The sequence below is a fragment of the Lithobates pipiens genome, unplaced genomic scaffold, assembly GCF_037356315.1.
Source record: "Lithobates pipiens isolate NorthernLeopardFrog02 unplaced genomic scaffold, aLitPip1_a1.2 Scaffold_16, whole genome shotgun sequence".
Lineage (NCBI taxonomy): Eukaryota > Metazoa > Chordata > Amphibia > Anura > Ranidae > Lithobates > Lithobates pipiens.
The window spans coordinates 72,152,500-72,169,867 of NW_027507748.1; the positions used below are offsets into that span (position 1 = coordinate 72,152,500).

General features: G+C 43.5%; 1 protein-coding gene across 1 annotated transcript in view; it reads left to right on the forward strand.

Moving 5' to 3' along the window:
- CYYR1 (cysteine and tyrosine rich 1) overlaps positions 1–17,368 on the forward strand; it is a 168,218-nt gene that overhangs the window by 76,320 nt on the left and 74,530 nt on the right. Inside the window, exon 2 of the mRNA XM_077480031.1 lies at positions 15,856–15,958. Within this exon, the coding sequence (XP_077336157.1) occupies positions 15,856–15,958 (103 nt within the window). The remainder of the gene's footprint in view (positions 1–15,855; positions 15,959–17,368) is intronic.

Sequence of the window (17,368 nt, forward strand, 5' to 3'; positions counted from 1 at the left end):
GGGAGTGGATACCCTCTTTTAGAGAGTTCCAGCTCCCACTTCCTCCTGGCGCACCACAGCGCCGGAAGCAAGTTCAACTCTCCCCCCGCCCTCTCGGCAAACATCTGGGATACGTCACAGGTCCCAAATGATAGCCCGGCACTCCGTGCGGCTCACACATGAGCAGTGTGTTCCTGGCTGTGAAGCCACACTTTGGCGCCCACAGTGACAATACCAGCGCCGCAAAGAGGAGGGGGGATGAGCGGGGCTTTGTTTCCTATGCGTCGCCGGACCCTGGGACAGGTAAGTGTCTGCTTATTAAAAATCAGCAGCTGCAGTATTTTAAGCTCATTACTTTTTTTTTTTTAAGCGGAACTCCACTTTAAATATCTCCACAGCACTCCACTGCTAAATATCTTTTCTCATCAACAGTATATAGCAGCCTTGTCACTTCTATCAGTGTAGGAGGCATTTTCATTCTCCTCTGACTATTTTATGGGGCTGCAGGACCCCTGACCCTCTGTCTTTAGAGTGCTGATTGACCCCGTGCTGATCACATGCATCCTCTCAAGAACAAAAAAGCTTTCTAGCAATACAAACCAAACTGAGCATGTGCAGAGTGACTCCAGGACTCTGTTCTATCAGGAGATGGATTGGGGACAGTGTAAGAACAGAGAAGTAAGGATCAAACAGCCTTTTTACACAATGCAGAGGATTAACCCCTTAGGTTCCACAGTGAGTGTACCAAGCACGCTTTACTGCATATACAGACTGATTTTACTGTTGTGGGTTTAGTAACACTTTAACTTCAAAAACACATCAACAATGGCAGCTCCCACATTTCTGTATTTGGCAGCTTCATTTTAAATGACCACCATTTTCTGCAGACCAGCTGAAATTTCAAATCAGACTGGCAGCAGGAGGGTCTGATACAGGGGCGGACTGACCATTCAACCACTCGGGCACTGCCCGAGGGCCCCAGGCCACTAGGGGGCCTCGTCAGGGTTGCTAGCCTCAGTGAAACCAGGGGCAGTATGTAAAAATCTGTTTTTTTTACATCTGTCTCTGAAATATCCCTTACTGACATCCTTTTGGTCTAAAAAATCCTGAGATTATAGCTGCCCCACCTCTCCAGTACTTTCTCAGCCAACAGAGACATGTCTGTGTATACTGTGTGAACATGTATGTGTATACTGTGTGATTGTATACTGTGTGGCCCCATAATCTCTGATTGCAATGCGGCCCCATAATCTCCTATTGCCCGGGACCCCATGAGTTGTCAGTCCGTCCCTGGTCTGATATGGATCGGAGGAGGAGCAGAGCAGGAATGTCTACACCCAGATCATATCTACAGTCTACCCGATCTACAACTTCCGTACTACTAATTCTTCAGATTCAATTCTTCTTTCCTTTATTATTAGAGAGTATCTTTAAACTTTGATGAGATCCGTCTGTGTGGAAGAAAACACAGTTTAGAAATAATCAAGTTAATTAAAAGTTAAAGGAGAGAAAAAATATCCTAGAAACCTCTTGAAATGCTGCCATTCATCCATGAATACAGCCATTTTCAATTAACCTTGTTCGCCTTATGCGACTAAATTGTAAAATAATGAAGCCTTTTCTTTCCCTGTAATGCGGCGGAGATGGCGGTCGCCGTACACGGCTGCCTCTTCACCGGCTGCAGCAGGAATCCCTGGCTGTATTATGTCATTCAGCCGTTCCAGGGCAGCTTCCGCTCTCACCTTTTACTTGGCAGTTCTGGGACATTAACCCAGTTTATGGACAATTTCATTATCAAGTTAATTTAATGAATCTGTTTTTACCTTGTAATTGGTTAACACGTAGTGTTTAACAGAGGGGGGAGAGAAAAAAAAAAACAGCAGGTATTTCATATACGCTGGTGAACACAATTAGATACAGGAAATTAGACTTAATTATTAGAAGTGTTGATTGAACTGAGGAACTGGCAATGAAGGATGATCCTTGTCGGTGAGGATTCTATATGCCAAAAGTGGAACTCGACTTTTCTTTTATATTTATAGTTGGAAAAAATATGTGTAGCGCTTGAAAGTGTAATTAACATGGATTACGAGATAATCATATATCAAAGATCATATAGTGAATAATATAAGAAAAAAGTCCATAAAGTGAGAACCAATTTCACAATAAAGCTGGTATGGAGATGGCTGGACCGTCATGGGCAAAGACAGTTCATTGAACAGATGTATTCATGTAAGCCAGCTTGTCTGTAAACATCAAAAGAGGTAGATAAATACTTCTTACCGGCTGTGTTGGACTCACAAAGTCATATGACAGTTGAGTCTGAAAAGGCTTGAGGTCTCACTCTGGGACCAAGGGGTATGTGAAGGGAGGTCCAGTAAGCTGGTGGAGGGACTTCAAACGGCTGTATACTCGATGGTGTGTTTCACGAATGGAGCATCCAGGTAGTCCAAAGACCAGCTCAGACACGGCCCGTTATACCGATAATCCAATCACCCCAAGTGGGGGGGGAAAAGTTTGGGGGTTAAGCCACACAGAGAAGAAAAAAGAAGAAAAAGCTCCACATGGTGCGGGTCAGGCGGTATAAAATGCGAATTTATTAAAGTCAAAAAGTAATTAATGACTTAGGTGATCACAAAAATAGAATAAAAAAGGGGGGGTTTAAAAAGCAATGTGGGGTACCAACAGCTAGCCCAACGCGTTTCGACTTAAAAGTCTTCGACAGGGGCATGCCCCTGTCGAAGACTTTTAAGTCGAAACGCGTTGGGCTAGCTGTTGGTACCCCACATTGCTTTTTAAACCCCCCCTTTTTTATTCTATTTTTGTGATCACCTAAGTCATTAATTACTTTTTGACTTTAATAAATTCGCATTTTATACCGCCTGACCCGCACCATGTGGAGCTTTTTCTTCTTTTTTCTTCTCTGTGTGGCTTAACCCCCAAACTTTTCCCCCCCCACTTGGGGTGATTGGATTATCGGTATAACGGGCCGTGTCTGAGCTGGTCTTTGGACTACCTGGATGCTCCATTCGTGAAACACACCATCGAGTATACAGCCGTTTGAAGTCCCTCCACCAGCTTACTGGACCTCCCTTCACATACCCCTTGGTCCCAGAGTGAGACCTCAAGCCTTTTCAGACTCAACTGTCATATGACTTTGTGAGTCCAACACAGCCGGTAAGAAGTATTTATCTACCTCTTTTGATGTTTACAGACAAGCTGGCTTACATGAATACATCTGTTCAATGAACTGTCTTTGCCCATGACGGTCCAGCCATCTCCATACCAGCTTTATTGTGAAATTGGTTCTCACTTTATGGACTTTTTTCTTATATTATTCACTATATGATCTTTGATATATGATTATCTCGTAATCCATGTTAATTACACTTTCAAGCGCTACACATATTTTTTCTATCTGCATGCTGAACTTTGTTTGTTTTTGGTGTTAGCTGCTATTTTCTGGCTGTTGAGGCCATTTTGTTATACATGTTTAATTTTAGCGCAGTGTTTTCCCCCTAATTTCATATTTATAGTTGGGCCATTGTCATATTCTATTCTATAATTGGGTTTTAAAGGAACAAAATATGGAGGCTTCCACTTTTTGTCTGGCTGTCATGCTGATCCAATGAAACCACCTGAAACTAGAGCTGCACAATCAAACTTTAAGAATCGAGATCACAATTCTTTCCCCCTTGTGATCTTAACAAAGCATTTTCCCAATTCTATGCAGAGTTCTCTGCTCAAGCCGACAGTTGTCCAAAGAAAAAAACACAGGCAGCCAGTCTGCCAAGTAAAATTAAATTAACCACTTAAAGAGGAAGTAAACTCTCCCACTCTGATGCTTCTTTTCATTTAATCCATTATAATAAGTCATTATCAGACTATAGCCACTGTAATCCAGCCCAAATCGCATATTACTTACTGTTTAAAGAAACTTTAAAAAACTTGTTTCCAGGGGTTAGGCAGCGCCATCTTAAGTATTGTTTTCTGAGTCCACAGTGGAGTGTATTTCCGCCCTTACATTGAGCACTTCCTGTACTGTTAACCAAGCCTCCTTCTCAATCCAACGTTTCTATGGCAACCCTGCTTCCCTGTTCATAGCTTACTTGTTTATTTTCTTGTGCCGATGTCTAATGTTTCCCTTTGTCAGACTTATCAGCTTCAGCTGATAAGACTGCAGTATTGGCCAAATTTAGACTGTATGTGAGGTCACATGGTTACATGGTGTGTAGGAGGAAGCTCTGAGTGATTAGCAGAGTTCAGTGGTGTGCTGTAGGAAGTCTTGATAACAGATAGATAAGACATAGAGAGTGTGCCTTAAATCAGGGGAGATCTGGGCATGCTCAGTGGCTTCATTCTACAGAACAAGGATTACAACAATACTAAGCGAGTAAGGAGATATCTACAAACAGGTTGTTGCTTACTAGTTAAAATCAGTATTTTTTGCTAGAAAATTACATTGAACCCCCAAAAGATCATATATATATTTTTAGCAGAGACCCTGGAGAATAAAATGGCAGTTGTTGCAATATTTAATGTCACACTGTGTTTGCGCAGCAGCCTTTCAAATCCAATTTTTGTTTTGGAAAAAATACACTTTAATGAATTAAAAAAAGAGAAAAAAAAAAAAGTAAAGTTGGCCCATTTGTTTTGTATATTGTGAAAGTTGATGTTATGCTGAGTAAATAGATACATAACATGTCATGCTTTAAAATGGAACTCATGGAATGGCGACAAACTACGGTACTTAAAAAACTTCATAAGCGACACTTTAAACAATTTTAACTGTTACCTATTTAGGCCCCATTCACACCTGAGCTTTTTGTAGCTGAAAGCTTGAAGAAAAAAAATCAATTATTCTCTATGGAGATGGTTCACATCTCCACTCCAAAACGCCTGAAGCTCAAACAAGTTCTAGAGCTTTTTTTTTAGGCAGATTTGGGTGTTTTCCTGCGTCTTACATTGGTGACCTTTTGATATGTACAAAATTGCAGCAAAAATGCGGAAAGCAGGCAAGAAAAAATCTTGCCTGAAAATGCTACACTCAGGTGTGAATGGGGCCTTAGAGCTACAGAGATGGTCTTGCACTACAATTATGTCATGACATCACTTCCTGGTTACCATAGCGGAGACCCGATCAAAGCTGATTGCAGATTTGTTTGGGTCTCCAACTAACCAACGGATGTGTCGGCTAGTTGCTCAGGTCTCCCGGTAGGATGGGCGTCCCCTCCCGCTGCTTGTAATAACAGCTGAGCGGCGGATTAGCCGCTTCGGTTGTTATTACAAGAGAACCGACTGTAAGCTCTAAAAAAACTATAGTTGCAGGCATCACTCTGGTACAGGTACACCTGTAGAGTATAACCCCTGGGATTTTTTATTTTATTTATTTTTTACCCTCTGTATCCCATTGGGGAGATTTCTCTTCATTTCTTGACCCATAGCCAAAACAGAAAGTCAGAGGAAATCCTTGTTGGATGATTTCCCCTCTATTTCTGTTCTGATGTCAACCAACAATTTGGGATTTTCTTTCCCTTTCACTTGAGAAGATAACACTAAACAGTACAAATAGGGTGATTCTCATCAATGGGGACACAAATAGTAACAAAAATCGACAGGTGTTCTAATCCCTTTAGTTACATTTTATGAGTACCTGAATTGGATGAAAACCTCTGAAATGAAAATGAGCAAAGCATATCCCGCTATGGTGTGTACTAGCCTCAATCTATAGAACCAAGTGATTGACAGCATCAGCTGTGTATGTTTCCTTATGAGACTGTGTAGAGGGAAGTGTGACTCAGGTCCCTGAAACATTGTAACACTTAGTTCTTTTAGATAAAAGGAATGAACTTCAGTCTGTAAATGAGGTCAGTTTAACCAGTTAAAGAATAAACCTTTTTCTGACACTTTTTGCTTACAAGTTCAAATCAGCATTGCAATATTAAATATTGCAATATTTTATGTCACACGGTATTTGTGCAGTGGTCTTTCAAACACAATATTTTTGGAAAAAATACACTTTAATGAATTAAACACTAAACAGTAAAGTTAGCCCAATTTTTTTTGTATAATGTGAAAAATGTTACGCCGGGGGAATCGTGAACTTTATTCTAAGCAAGACAAATTGTGATTCTCATTTTAGCCAGAATCGTGCAGCTCTAATGTCCTGCAATGCAAAAATGACCATAATGTTGACATATTCTGAGTAGGTGGAACTGAAATGATTAGGGTGATCATAGACTAGCTAAAAACGGCCATAAGCGGAGCGATTTTTTTTCCTTCAAACACAGGACCATTGCATTCTCCTGGCATTCTCCCAGCCACTTGTAGTAATCACATGTAAAATCAGACATGCTCCTTGTACCCAAGTTGATCGATTGATCAACTTGGGTACATTCAGCCTGCCCATACATGCTTCAAATCTCCACCGTTTCCTACTGAACTGGCCGATATGAAAACCATCTATGGCCAGCTTAATCTTCTTAGCACGCTATGCCCTACTGTGAGCATTTCTTGATGATAAGGCTTATTGTTCTGTACCCACTACAGGTTTCCCTGTGTGTAGCTCAGCATGCAGCTAAATCCTCATATTCTGCAATAAGCCAGACTGGGTGTCATTTTGAAGCTTTATTAACAAAACAGGGTGGGGTGAAACTGTTAAGAAAAAACAAATACAGATGCAAATAATCAATATATGAAATATACAAAAATATAATAAATCAGCAAGGCTGTAGATGGCGATAAATAATTCTCACCAGCGAGGCTGCATTTAGGGGGTGCAAGCGGATGAAAGTTTTATCCAACATGTTCTCTGATAGTTGGTTCCTTCTTACAGTCTCTAAGATGGAGTCCGAGTTCCCAGGATCCACCTGTTTTTTGTCCATAGACTAATGAATGATGGGAACTTTCGTTAAAGGTGAACAGATTTTAGTTTCTGCAAAAACAAAACATTTACCACTAGCTCCATCTTGTGGTCAAATCTGATATTACAGGCAAAACAATAGAACATCCTGCTGGAGGCAGAACACTTATTATGACCTCCTTTGGGGGAGATAATGAACATTTCCGTTGGAGGCTGTCATTATCACACACAGATTTTCTGGCTTACTGGAAATTCTCCATTTGAGTTGCCATTGATTTGCCCTTCCTAACTAATGTAGAGAAAAAGGAGAGTACCATGCTGATTTATTCACTAATCCTCTTCACTCTTTTCTATTCTGCAAATCTGAGAGGCGAGTGTGCGGCACTAACCTTCTGAGCTACATGACCTCAACATGGAAGGGGTATTTTTCCAGGGGGGGCCCCACTCCTGGCTAAAAACCTTGTCCCCAGGTTGATGAGGACGAGGGCCTATTCCCCACAACTTTTACCTAGTGGATGTTGGGGTCTGAGGGCAGGGGGCTTGCCAGAATCTGGAAGCCCCTTTTAACAGTAATAGGACCCCCAGATATGGCGCCCCCTCCCATGTGAATGAGTAAGGGGGTAATCATTCACAAATGATCACAAAAGAAGTCAATGGTAAGTACACAAAAGCCATTTAGTAAAAAAAATGTCCCTCATTGATGACGAATGTACATTAAGGGTCATTTTTAATTTTTTCAATAAAAGACTTGCTAAATGTTTAGGTGTTTTATTTCTAGGGCACCGTTTTTTTTTATTTTTAGTACTCAACCCCCCATGTTGAGGGCATGTGACTTGGTATAGTTCAGAGTGGGCATTCTCGTCCCCCCCACCTCTAACCTGCCAGGCTGCGAGCTCAGACAAGGGTCTAGTATGGATTTAGGAGAGGACCTCACGCCATTTTTCTTGGCATGGGGTCTTCCTTAAAATCCATTCCAGACCCTAAAGGGCCTATTTTGTGGGGATCCCCATGCCGTTTTTTATTTAAATTATCTTTAATGACAGGCTTTTTTGCCAGCTTCTCACAACTAACACGAAATGTTGGAAAAGTGAGATGTTCTGTTCATTTTGGTTTGTGTGTAGGAATAGTTTTTTTTTTTATGAGGATAACCCTAAAAATATCACCACACATGGGAAATTAAACAAACCAACAGGAATTTTAATAAGGAAGACAACAATATGGAACAACATATCATGTAGTCAGTTAATATTTTCTATGTAACAGTGTGTTCAGTAATAAATCCTATTTTTATAGGAATCTATACAAGCCACCACATATTTTGAACATACCAGTTTTGGTTCTAAATCCATTTGTATTGATACAATTGTTGAATAAGTGTTAATAAATTAGGATTATTGTGGTCTCATTACAAGTGACCTCATTAGTGTCTTATAAATAGAAATCGCATATTGCTCCCTGGCAACCAATCAAATTATGAAATGCACTGAAAATGGCTGCTACACACGATCGGAATTTTGGGTGGAAAAAGCTCTGATGGTTTTCCCAACGGAAGTCCGACGGGATTTCGCTCAAGCTGTCTTGCATACACACGGTCACACCAAATTCTGACCGTCAAGAACGCGGTGACGTACAACGCGTACGAGGGGACTAGAAAAAGGAAGTTCAATAGCCAGTAGCCAATAGCTTCTGTCTCGTAGTCGAATCTGAGCATGCGTGAGTTTTTTGCGCGTCGGAATTGCCACAGGCGATCGCATTTTTGGATAGGAACTTTTCCCGACCGAAAAATTGAGAACATGCTCTCAATCTTTTGTTGGCTGGAATTCGGCCAGCAAAAGTCTGATGGAGCATACACACGGTCGCATTTTCAGAGGAAAAACTCTCATTGGCCTTTTGCGGGCCAAAATTCCGATTGTGTGTACGCGCCATTAGAAACGGAGAGTAAAATAATCAGACTTGATTGCTGCAGCGTATAGAATTATTTTTCAAGGTGCGTTGATTGTAACAGAACTTTCCAATGCCAGAAAAAGGTTCGCCACACATGTTACAAGCTGACCATACAATCTCTGTACAGTCAACTTTACATTAACCAAAACTACACTATATTGTCAAAATTATTGGGGCGCCTCCCTTTACATGGACATGAACTTTAGTGGCACCCCAGTCCTAGTTCGTAGGGTTCAATATTGAGTTAACCCACCCTTTGCAGCTATAACAGCTTCAACTCTTCTAGGAAGGCTGTCCACAAGGTATAGGAGTGTATCTATGGGAATGTTTGACCATTTTTCCAGAAGCGCATTTGTGAGGTCAGGCACTGATGTAGACGAGAAGGCTTGGCTCACAGTCTCCGCTCGAATTTATCCCAAAGGTGTTCTGTCGGGTTAAAGGTCAGGACCCTGTGCAGGTTAGTCAAGTTCCTCCACCCCAAACTTGTTCATCCATGTCTTTATGGACCTTGCTTTGCACACTGGTGCACAGTCATGTTGGAAAAGGAAGGGACCATCCCCAAACTGTTCCCACAAAGTTGAGAGCATGAAATTGTCCAAAATGTCTTGTTATGCTGATGCCTTAAAGTGGTTGTAAACCTGTTTTAAAGAATTGTAAAAAAAAAAACCCTGCAAGACAAAGGCATAATGAGCTATTATGTATAGCATACTGAATTACTTACCTGAGGTCGAAGCCCCCGCAGCAGTCCTCGTTCACCGCTCCGGCAGCCAACATTTCCCCGGGGGGTTACTTCGGGTATCGCAGCTCCGGCGCTGTGATTGGCCTAAGCCACGATGACGTCAATACTGCGTGCGGGAGCCGCCTGTAATGGCACAGTACAACTGAAGCAATGGCACATACGTGCCGTTGTTTCAGTTTGCTTAAGTGCGCATGTGCCGATGACATCGGCACATGCAAATACAGGGATGTCCAGTGTAGCTACAGGTAAGCCTAATTACTTAAAATAGTGATTGTTGCAATATTTTATGTCACACAGTATTTGCGCAGTGGTCTTTCAAATGCAATTTTTTGGGGAGAAAATACACTTCAATTAATTTTAATGCAAAAAAACATCATAGATAACACAATTTTCTGGTCAAATATAAAGGTTATGTTGCGTCGAGTAAATAGATACCTAACATGTCATGCTTTAAAGTTGTGCACGCCTATGGAATGATGATAAACTACAGTACTTAAAAATCTCCACAGGCCACACTTCCTAGTGTCATTGGTCAGAGGGAGAAAAATGACAGTCATCATTCATCAGTAGTAACAAAAAACTGGCATCATTGAGCAGTGGAAGAAAAATGCAAAGCGTCTTTGGTCAGTAGGGCAAAAAATCCTGGCATCATTGGTCAGCGGGAGAAAAATGCCTGGTGTCAATGGTCAGTGGTAGAAAAATGCCTGGCGTCATTGGTCAGTGGGAGAAAAATGCCTGGTGTCAATGGTCAGTGGTAGAAAAATGCCTGGCGTTATTGGTCAGCGGGAGAAAAATGCCTGGTGTCATTGGTCAGCGGGAGAAAAATGCTTGGTATGATTGGTCACTGGGAGAGAAATGCCTGGTATCATTGGTCAGCGGGAAAAAAATGGCTGGTGTCATTGGTCAGCGGGAGAAAAATGCCTGGTGTCATTGGTCAGTGGGAGAAAAATGCTTGGTATGATTGGTCACTGGGAGAGAAATGCCTGGTGTCATTGGTCAGTGGGAGAAAAATGCCTGGCGGCATTGGTCAGTGGGAGAAAAATGGGCAGAGTCGTTGGTCAATGATAGAAAAACACAAGCATCATTGGTCAGTAATAGAAAAATGAATGGCTTTGTTAGTCAGTTGAAGAAAAATATCTGGCATCATTGGTCAGTGGGAGAAAAATGTCCAGACTCAATTTAGATTTTGGAAAAACTCCTCTCCTTCTTACTGTGTGTAGCACTCTCAACCTTTCTTCAGTCAGGGCACCCTTTAAAATTAGGGACAGTCTCAAGACACCACATTCCAAAATGTAAAAACTATACTTATCTACTGATGATGCCATTGGTCGTTAGGGTGCCAGCAGCTAGAAGGTTGTAACGACGAAAACCTGTGGCTTTGTGTAACTAAAAGGCAGCCTTCAGCCACACACCAGCTTGTATACAGTTTTTAGGCAACTTTAGGCATTTTGCCAAGGCACCCCTGAAGAAACCTCAAGGCATCCCAGAGCCTGGGCACCCTGGTTGAAAAATACTGCCCCAGAAAGGTTGCTTGGTATAAGTTCTCTGTTCTTTGCCACAACTCTGTGGACTGCTTTGTCCCCTCTGACATACATGGTTAGATAATAGGATGCTGCAGACCCCTATGTGAGCAAAAGTATCAGTATCTTACACACAACTATGGCACGGTATCTGTAAATAAGCACCAGGCTACTTAATTGTAAGTAAAACATGTACATCGTCACAGGACAAAAGTGAATATCAATGCACAAATATATATCAGCATGTGGAAGAAATGCTCACAGCAAGCTGAATGAGGTAATAACTAGGTTATAGCAGTTCAGTCCAAGGCCCCTTTCACACGACAAGACCACTTGGATCCGCCTGTCTGTTTTTCAGGCGGATCCGAGCGGGCCAACTATTGACTCCTATGGGCAAGCGGATGTCAGCGGAGATGTGTCTGCTGACACCTGTCTGTCATCCATTCCGCTCAAGACAGACATATGGCCAGGGGAGGGCTGGCAGCCTTAGGCCTGGGGGGCAAGTCCAGTCAAGTGGCCCATTGAACCACTGAATCAGCTCACCACCCATCTACACCACATTCCCCGTAGAGAGAGAGAGGGAGACTGCTCCACATTGCCCCAAAGAGAGAGAGACTGCTTGACACTGCCTGCACAGAGAGAGAGACTGCTTTACACCGCCTCCACAGAGAGAGACCGCTTCACACTGCCTGCGCAGAGAGAGAACCCGCTTCACACTGCCTCCACAGAGAGAGACCGCTTCACACTGCCTGCACAGAGAGAGACCCCGCTTCACACTGCCTCCACAGAGAGAGACCCCACTTCACACTGCCTGCACAGACCCCACTTCACACTGCCTGCACAGACCCCGCTTCACACTGCCTGCACAGAGAGAGCAGTCACTTTCTGTGCAGGTACTGTGAAGCAGTCAGTCTCTGTACAGGCAGTGTGAAGTGGAGCAGTCTCTCAGAGAATGGAGCAGTCTCTCAGAAAGAGACTGCATGATTGCCCCCAGAGAGACTGAGAAAAAGAGCTTGCCCCTTCCCCACACCCAGTACACAGACCAATGAGACTGCAGGAAGATGAAGACTAATGACTGTGCTGTCACTGCCACCACACTAAGCACTACCTGTGAAGTCCGGAGCTTCTCTGGTGAGTGAGCACCACACCACTGGGCAAGCCAAGCAAGCAGAGTAGCTGAGAGTCACAGTGAGCGCAGCAGGCTAAACACGCAAGTCCTGCTGTCTCCCCGGCATGAACACCAGATTCACAAGGGTGCAGGTTCCTCCTGTCTCAATTGTGGATAGTAAGAAATGCCCATGCAGACACATGCTGGAGCACCGGACAGATTAAGGGCATTGTGGGCCTGGTGCTGCAGTGGAGCAGGTTTAGGTGTGGCAGAGATATGAGGTAAGTAATGTCATATCCCAGCTCTTGCCCAGACTTGGTCACAGCCCCACAGGGCTGTAATGTTAGGGAAGCCCAGAACTTGAATTACCAAGCTTCCGTAAGAGCCGTGTGTCGTTGTGTGCTCTGAGGTGAAAGTTTCCCAGCCATCAGAATACAGTGATCACTGCTGGCAGCTATAGCAGCCAGCACTGATTGCTAAAAAACATAAAGACACGCTGGTTGTACTGTCAGTTGATGGAGTCAAATTCTGTACAACCAGTCTGCACAGAGATAGATTGAAATGTCTGCTGAACCGGCAGAATTTCAATCTGTCTATTGTGGCCTAAGTCCACCAGTCTCTGGGTTTAATAATATCCTCAAATCTTCTGAAAGGGGGTCTCCGCTTAGGTGTAGAAATTCACTTTGAACTCCACCTTATTTCCAGAACTCTCTTTAGGGTCCTTTAAAACTGAAGGCGCTGTACAGGTGTTTTAGTGCTAAAAAATAGCACCTGTAAAGCACTTCTTATGCCAACCCAGGTTTCCCACTGGGGCGGTGCGCTTGAAGGACATTCTGAAAAGTCCAGCAAGCAGCATTATTGGGGCGGTTTGGGAGAGGTGCCCAGCCCATTGAAATGAATGAAACACGGCCGTTTTTAACACTTTCTTTGGCCACTAGTGGGGGTTAAAAGTGCCCCGCTAGCGCCACTAAAACAATGATAAAGCGCCACTAAAACGAGCAGCGCTGTACCACTACCGCCCACATCGCTCCAGTGTGAAAGTACCCTTTGGTATTAGATGTGCAAACAAAAAGGTGAGACCACATCTAATACCTACAGAGAGTAATGGAAATAAGGTGGAGTTCAAAGTGAACTGTGTCATTACCTGCAGGGATTGGCATTTAGGGGGGTTAAAGCAGGCAGGGATGAAATGTGATATCAACTATTCACTGCCTGTCAAATGCCTCTGAAAAGTGACCTGAGCATGGATCACTTTTCAGAGGAGTAGCAGTGGCTGCTGCAAGTGAATACAAGCATTTAGTCTCACACTGGTGTGCTGCGGTTTGGCTGCAGTGCGGGTGTACTGGCGGGTGTCAAACCCCCTCAGACTTCTTTTAGGTTACTCATTGTTGCTGCATGTTCTGAAAGTGCACCAAACATGCAGCATGCAGGACGTTTTGTGCACTTTCAGAACATGCAGTAAAAATGTGCATCCATGTCCCAGGGGGCAACATGCATGATGACTGCCAGTACACCAGCACTGCAGCCAAACTGCAGCATGTCAGTGAGAGCCCACATCATACCACCTAGCCCTAGGAGGGCAAGGTACTGGCACAGGCTGCTAGAAAAAAACTCTTTGGCTGCAGAGAGGAGGAGAGAGGAGGAGCTCACTTATTTGGATGGTCCCAGCCTCCCAGGAGCCTCACTGGATTCCAGCCAGATTGAGCAGAGAGCATGTCCAGCCTCTGCCAGCCAATGGTGTGGAGTAGGGAGGGGCTGGGTGGGGCTGTGCTGTGTAACACAGACTGTCAGCCCTGACATGAAGACATCGCTGGCTCACAGTACTGGACTCGGCCAGCTCAAGAACTGTGCATGTTGCGGTTTTGAGCTGACGACACAGCAGCCTTTGCCACCGCATATCAGAGCAGCCCAGGGGGCAATTGCATCCCTGCCCCCTGGCCCAGCCCTCCCCTGCATATGGCAATACGTCTGCCTTCCGTCTTGGCGGATCGGATGAGATCTGATGATTGTCCGATCTCCCCATAGAGATCAGCAGGGCTCTGACAGTCTGACAGGCCCCTCTCCGCTCAGTGAACAGAGACAAACCTGTCATCAGCCGCTCAGCGGAGATCAACAGAGCGATCTCCTACTAAGCTGTCAGGCTCAGCTGAAACAGATCCACTTCATGTGGAAGGGGCCTAAATCACATTTCCACTGAGCAAGATACCCTAAATAGAAACAGTATTAACAATGAACAGTATCAATAACAATGAATAATCCCACAGTAGCTCCTCTGCAATCAATGGTCAATAAATGTCTCAGAGTGTACATCATCCTATGTATATATGTATCTCAGGACATATATATATATATATATATATATATATATATATATATATATATATATATATGTCCTAAGAGAAGTACCTCTGGCTATTTACAACTCAGTTCAGGGTCCCTATGAAGCACTTTGTAAGTATCTGGCTCCTGACTTGCAACCTTCGGCTGGCTAATTGGTGGGGCCCAGTCTTTAAGGTGGTGCACATAGGAACTTTTCGTTTAAAGCTCTGATTTTGAAACTGCTAGGTAGATAGGCAGTCTCCCTCTATCCTGATCTGCTAGCAGCTGTAAAATCAAACACAGTAGGTTGCTCACCAGTCCTGGTAACACAGTGAATCTTGGCCTGGACACTCATCTGTCTTCAATCCTTCTGGTTCTGCACTCAGAATTACTCTGGACTTCAGCACTCCAGTCCTAGGCTACGTCTGGCAGGTGTATACAGTGAAGCACAGATCTCTTAGAATGTAGGCTCTAATGAGCATGGCTCTCTGATTACTATTGTATTAGAATGTGTTGTAACTGTACTGTCTGGCTTTATGTTGTAAAGCGTAAACTGTCGGCACTATATAAATCCTTTATAATAATAATAATATGCACTCTCCGTTCCTCTCACAACAAGAGGAAGTCTTTTTCTCCTATGTCTGGGAAAACTGCTTACTCTCCACCACTCTTAAGCGACTCTCTCTGGGAATCGTAGTCCATTGCCCCATTCACCACAATGGCAAGGTCCTTTCCCAGCCTACATCTTCCACAGTTCATTGAGTCCTTTCCGTTTCTGAAGTCCCACTAGCTCCCCCTGTTGAGTGGAGGCTGAACAGTTATAAAGGCAACATAAAAATCCTATTTAGGCACATAAGACGGATGCAGCACAGTGTCTGTAGTTGCTCTCTTTGCCAGCTAAGCACTTTCCTACATACAAAATTATTATTATTATTATTATTATTATTATTACCATTTTTATTGCATTACCTGGCAGTAATCAAGAATTGCAATAGCATAGCATGGAAAATGTCAAACACATTTAACTGGACTCTGTAATAATATGTTGTCTGTTCCAAATTTCAAACTTTTCCATTAGCTTTAGTTCCCATCAAGCTATTTTCTTGCAGCTAAATTATCCTTGATAACGGAGACAGCTATCCTTTCCCAGGATTTATGATGCTCTAACCCTGCTTATAAATAACTGAGACATCAAAAAAAAAAGAAGAGTTCCTAGTTAACCATTACACGTGATGGTTGTCAAGGGTTTTCTTTTGCTTGTTTTCTCCATTTAGGTACAGAGTTATTCGTTTGCTATTGACTGTAGTATAACAAGTTTTATTTGCTTAGTTGTCTTTATATGCATTTTGATTCACTGACTCGTATTGATTTATTGTGTACTTAGACCCCTGCTGTGCACACTGTGGAACTGATTGCAAGTCCTATTGCTGTGATGGAAACCCTCCATACTGCTGTTCCTACTATGCCTACATTGGAAATGTCCTCTCGTAAGTATAAATCTATTTACAATTGTGTGCTTTTTTTTTTTATTGAATATTACTGGTCATGTCTGGTTATATAGTATCCGTAAGACTATGAATCTACTATTTATTATTCAGGAGTGTGTTACATACAGAGTGCAGAGTTCAGGCGTTCGCTATGTATAGGGTGCAGAGTTCAGGGGTGCGCTGTGTACAGAGTGCAGGGTTTAGAAGTGCACTCTGTACAGAGTGCAGAGTTAAAAAGTGTGCTATGTACAGAGTGCAAAATTTGGGGATGCGCTGTGTACAGACTGCAGAGTTCAAGGGTGCGTTGTGTACAGAGTGCAGAGTTTAGAGGTGCCCTATGCACAGAATGCAGCGTTCAGGGGTGTTATGTGTACAGAGTGCAGGGTTTAGAGGTGCGCTATGTGCATGGTGCAGCGTTCAGGGGTGTGCTGCGTACAGAGTGCAGGGTTTAGAGGTGCACTGTGTGCAGGAGGCAGAGTTCCGAGGTGCGCTGTGTACAGAGTGCATTGTTTAGGAGTGCACTATAAACAGAGTGCAGAGTTCAGGGGTGCACTGTGTACAGAGGGCAGAGTTTAGGGGTGCACTGTGTACAGAGTGCAGAGTTTAGAGGTGTGCTATGCACAGTGTGCACCCCCAACCCAACAGCCCACTGCCCCTTACCCCCAAAGCTTCCTTACATCTCTACTCTCTCCTACCCCTCCCTATGTAGGTGGCGCTAGTACCACTCTGTGTAGGCAGCTCTCTCTTCTAAATGCAATTGAAAAATTGCTGCGCAAATACCATGTAGCATAAAAAGTTGCAACGACCGCCATTTTATTCCCTAGGGTGTCTGCTAAAACAATATATAAAATGCTTGGGGTTCTAAGAAGTTTTCTAGCAAAAAAAAATTGATTATTACATGTAGGAGAGAAGAGTCAGAATTGGCCTGGGTAGCAAAGGGTTAAAGGGGTTGTAAACCCTGTTTTTTTTTTTTTTATTAAAATAACAAACATGTCATACTTGCCTCCACTGTGCTGTTTGTTTTGCACAGAGTGGCCCCGGTCCTCCTCTTCTGGGGTCAGACACATGCCCCCTTCTATGACATTGCAGTGAGTGGTGTGCCTCCACTGCAGCATTTTTATTGGACAGCTGAGGTTGATGGTACGTTACCATTGGTCCGAGACTCCAAGCTGTCCATTGAGCTCAGTGCCTCTGACAAGAAGTGAGGAGAGGCCCTGTGAGTTCATCTTCTCAGTCTCCCAGAGTGTACCAGCTTGTATTTAACCTGGCCGCTCTGTATGTAGCTTCTGACAGGCTGCGCAAGGAGCCCCGTATCTTCTAAACCATAGGTCGTAAGAGCCCCACATTTTTACTAGTGGTTTACCAGGACTTAGGCTACCTACCACCCAATTTGTGGTTTGTGTGACCTCA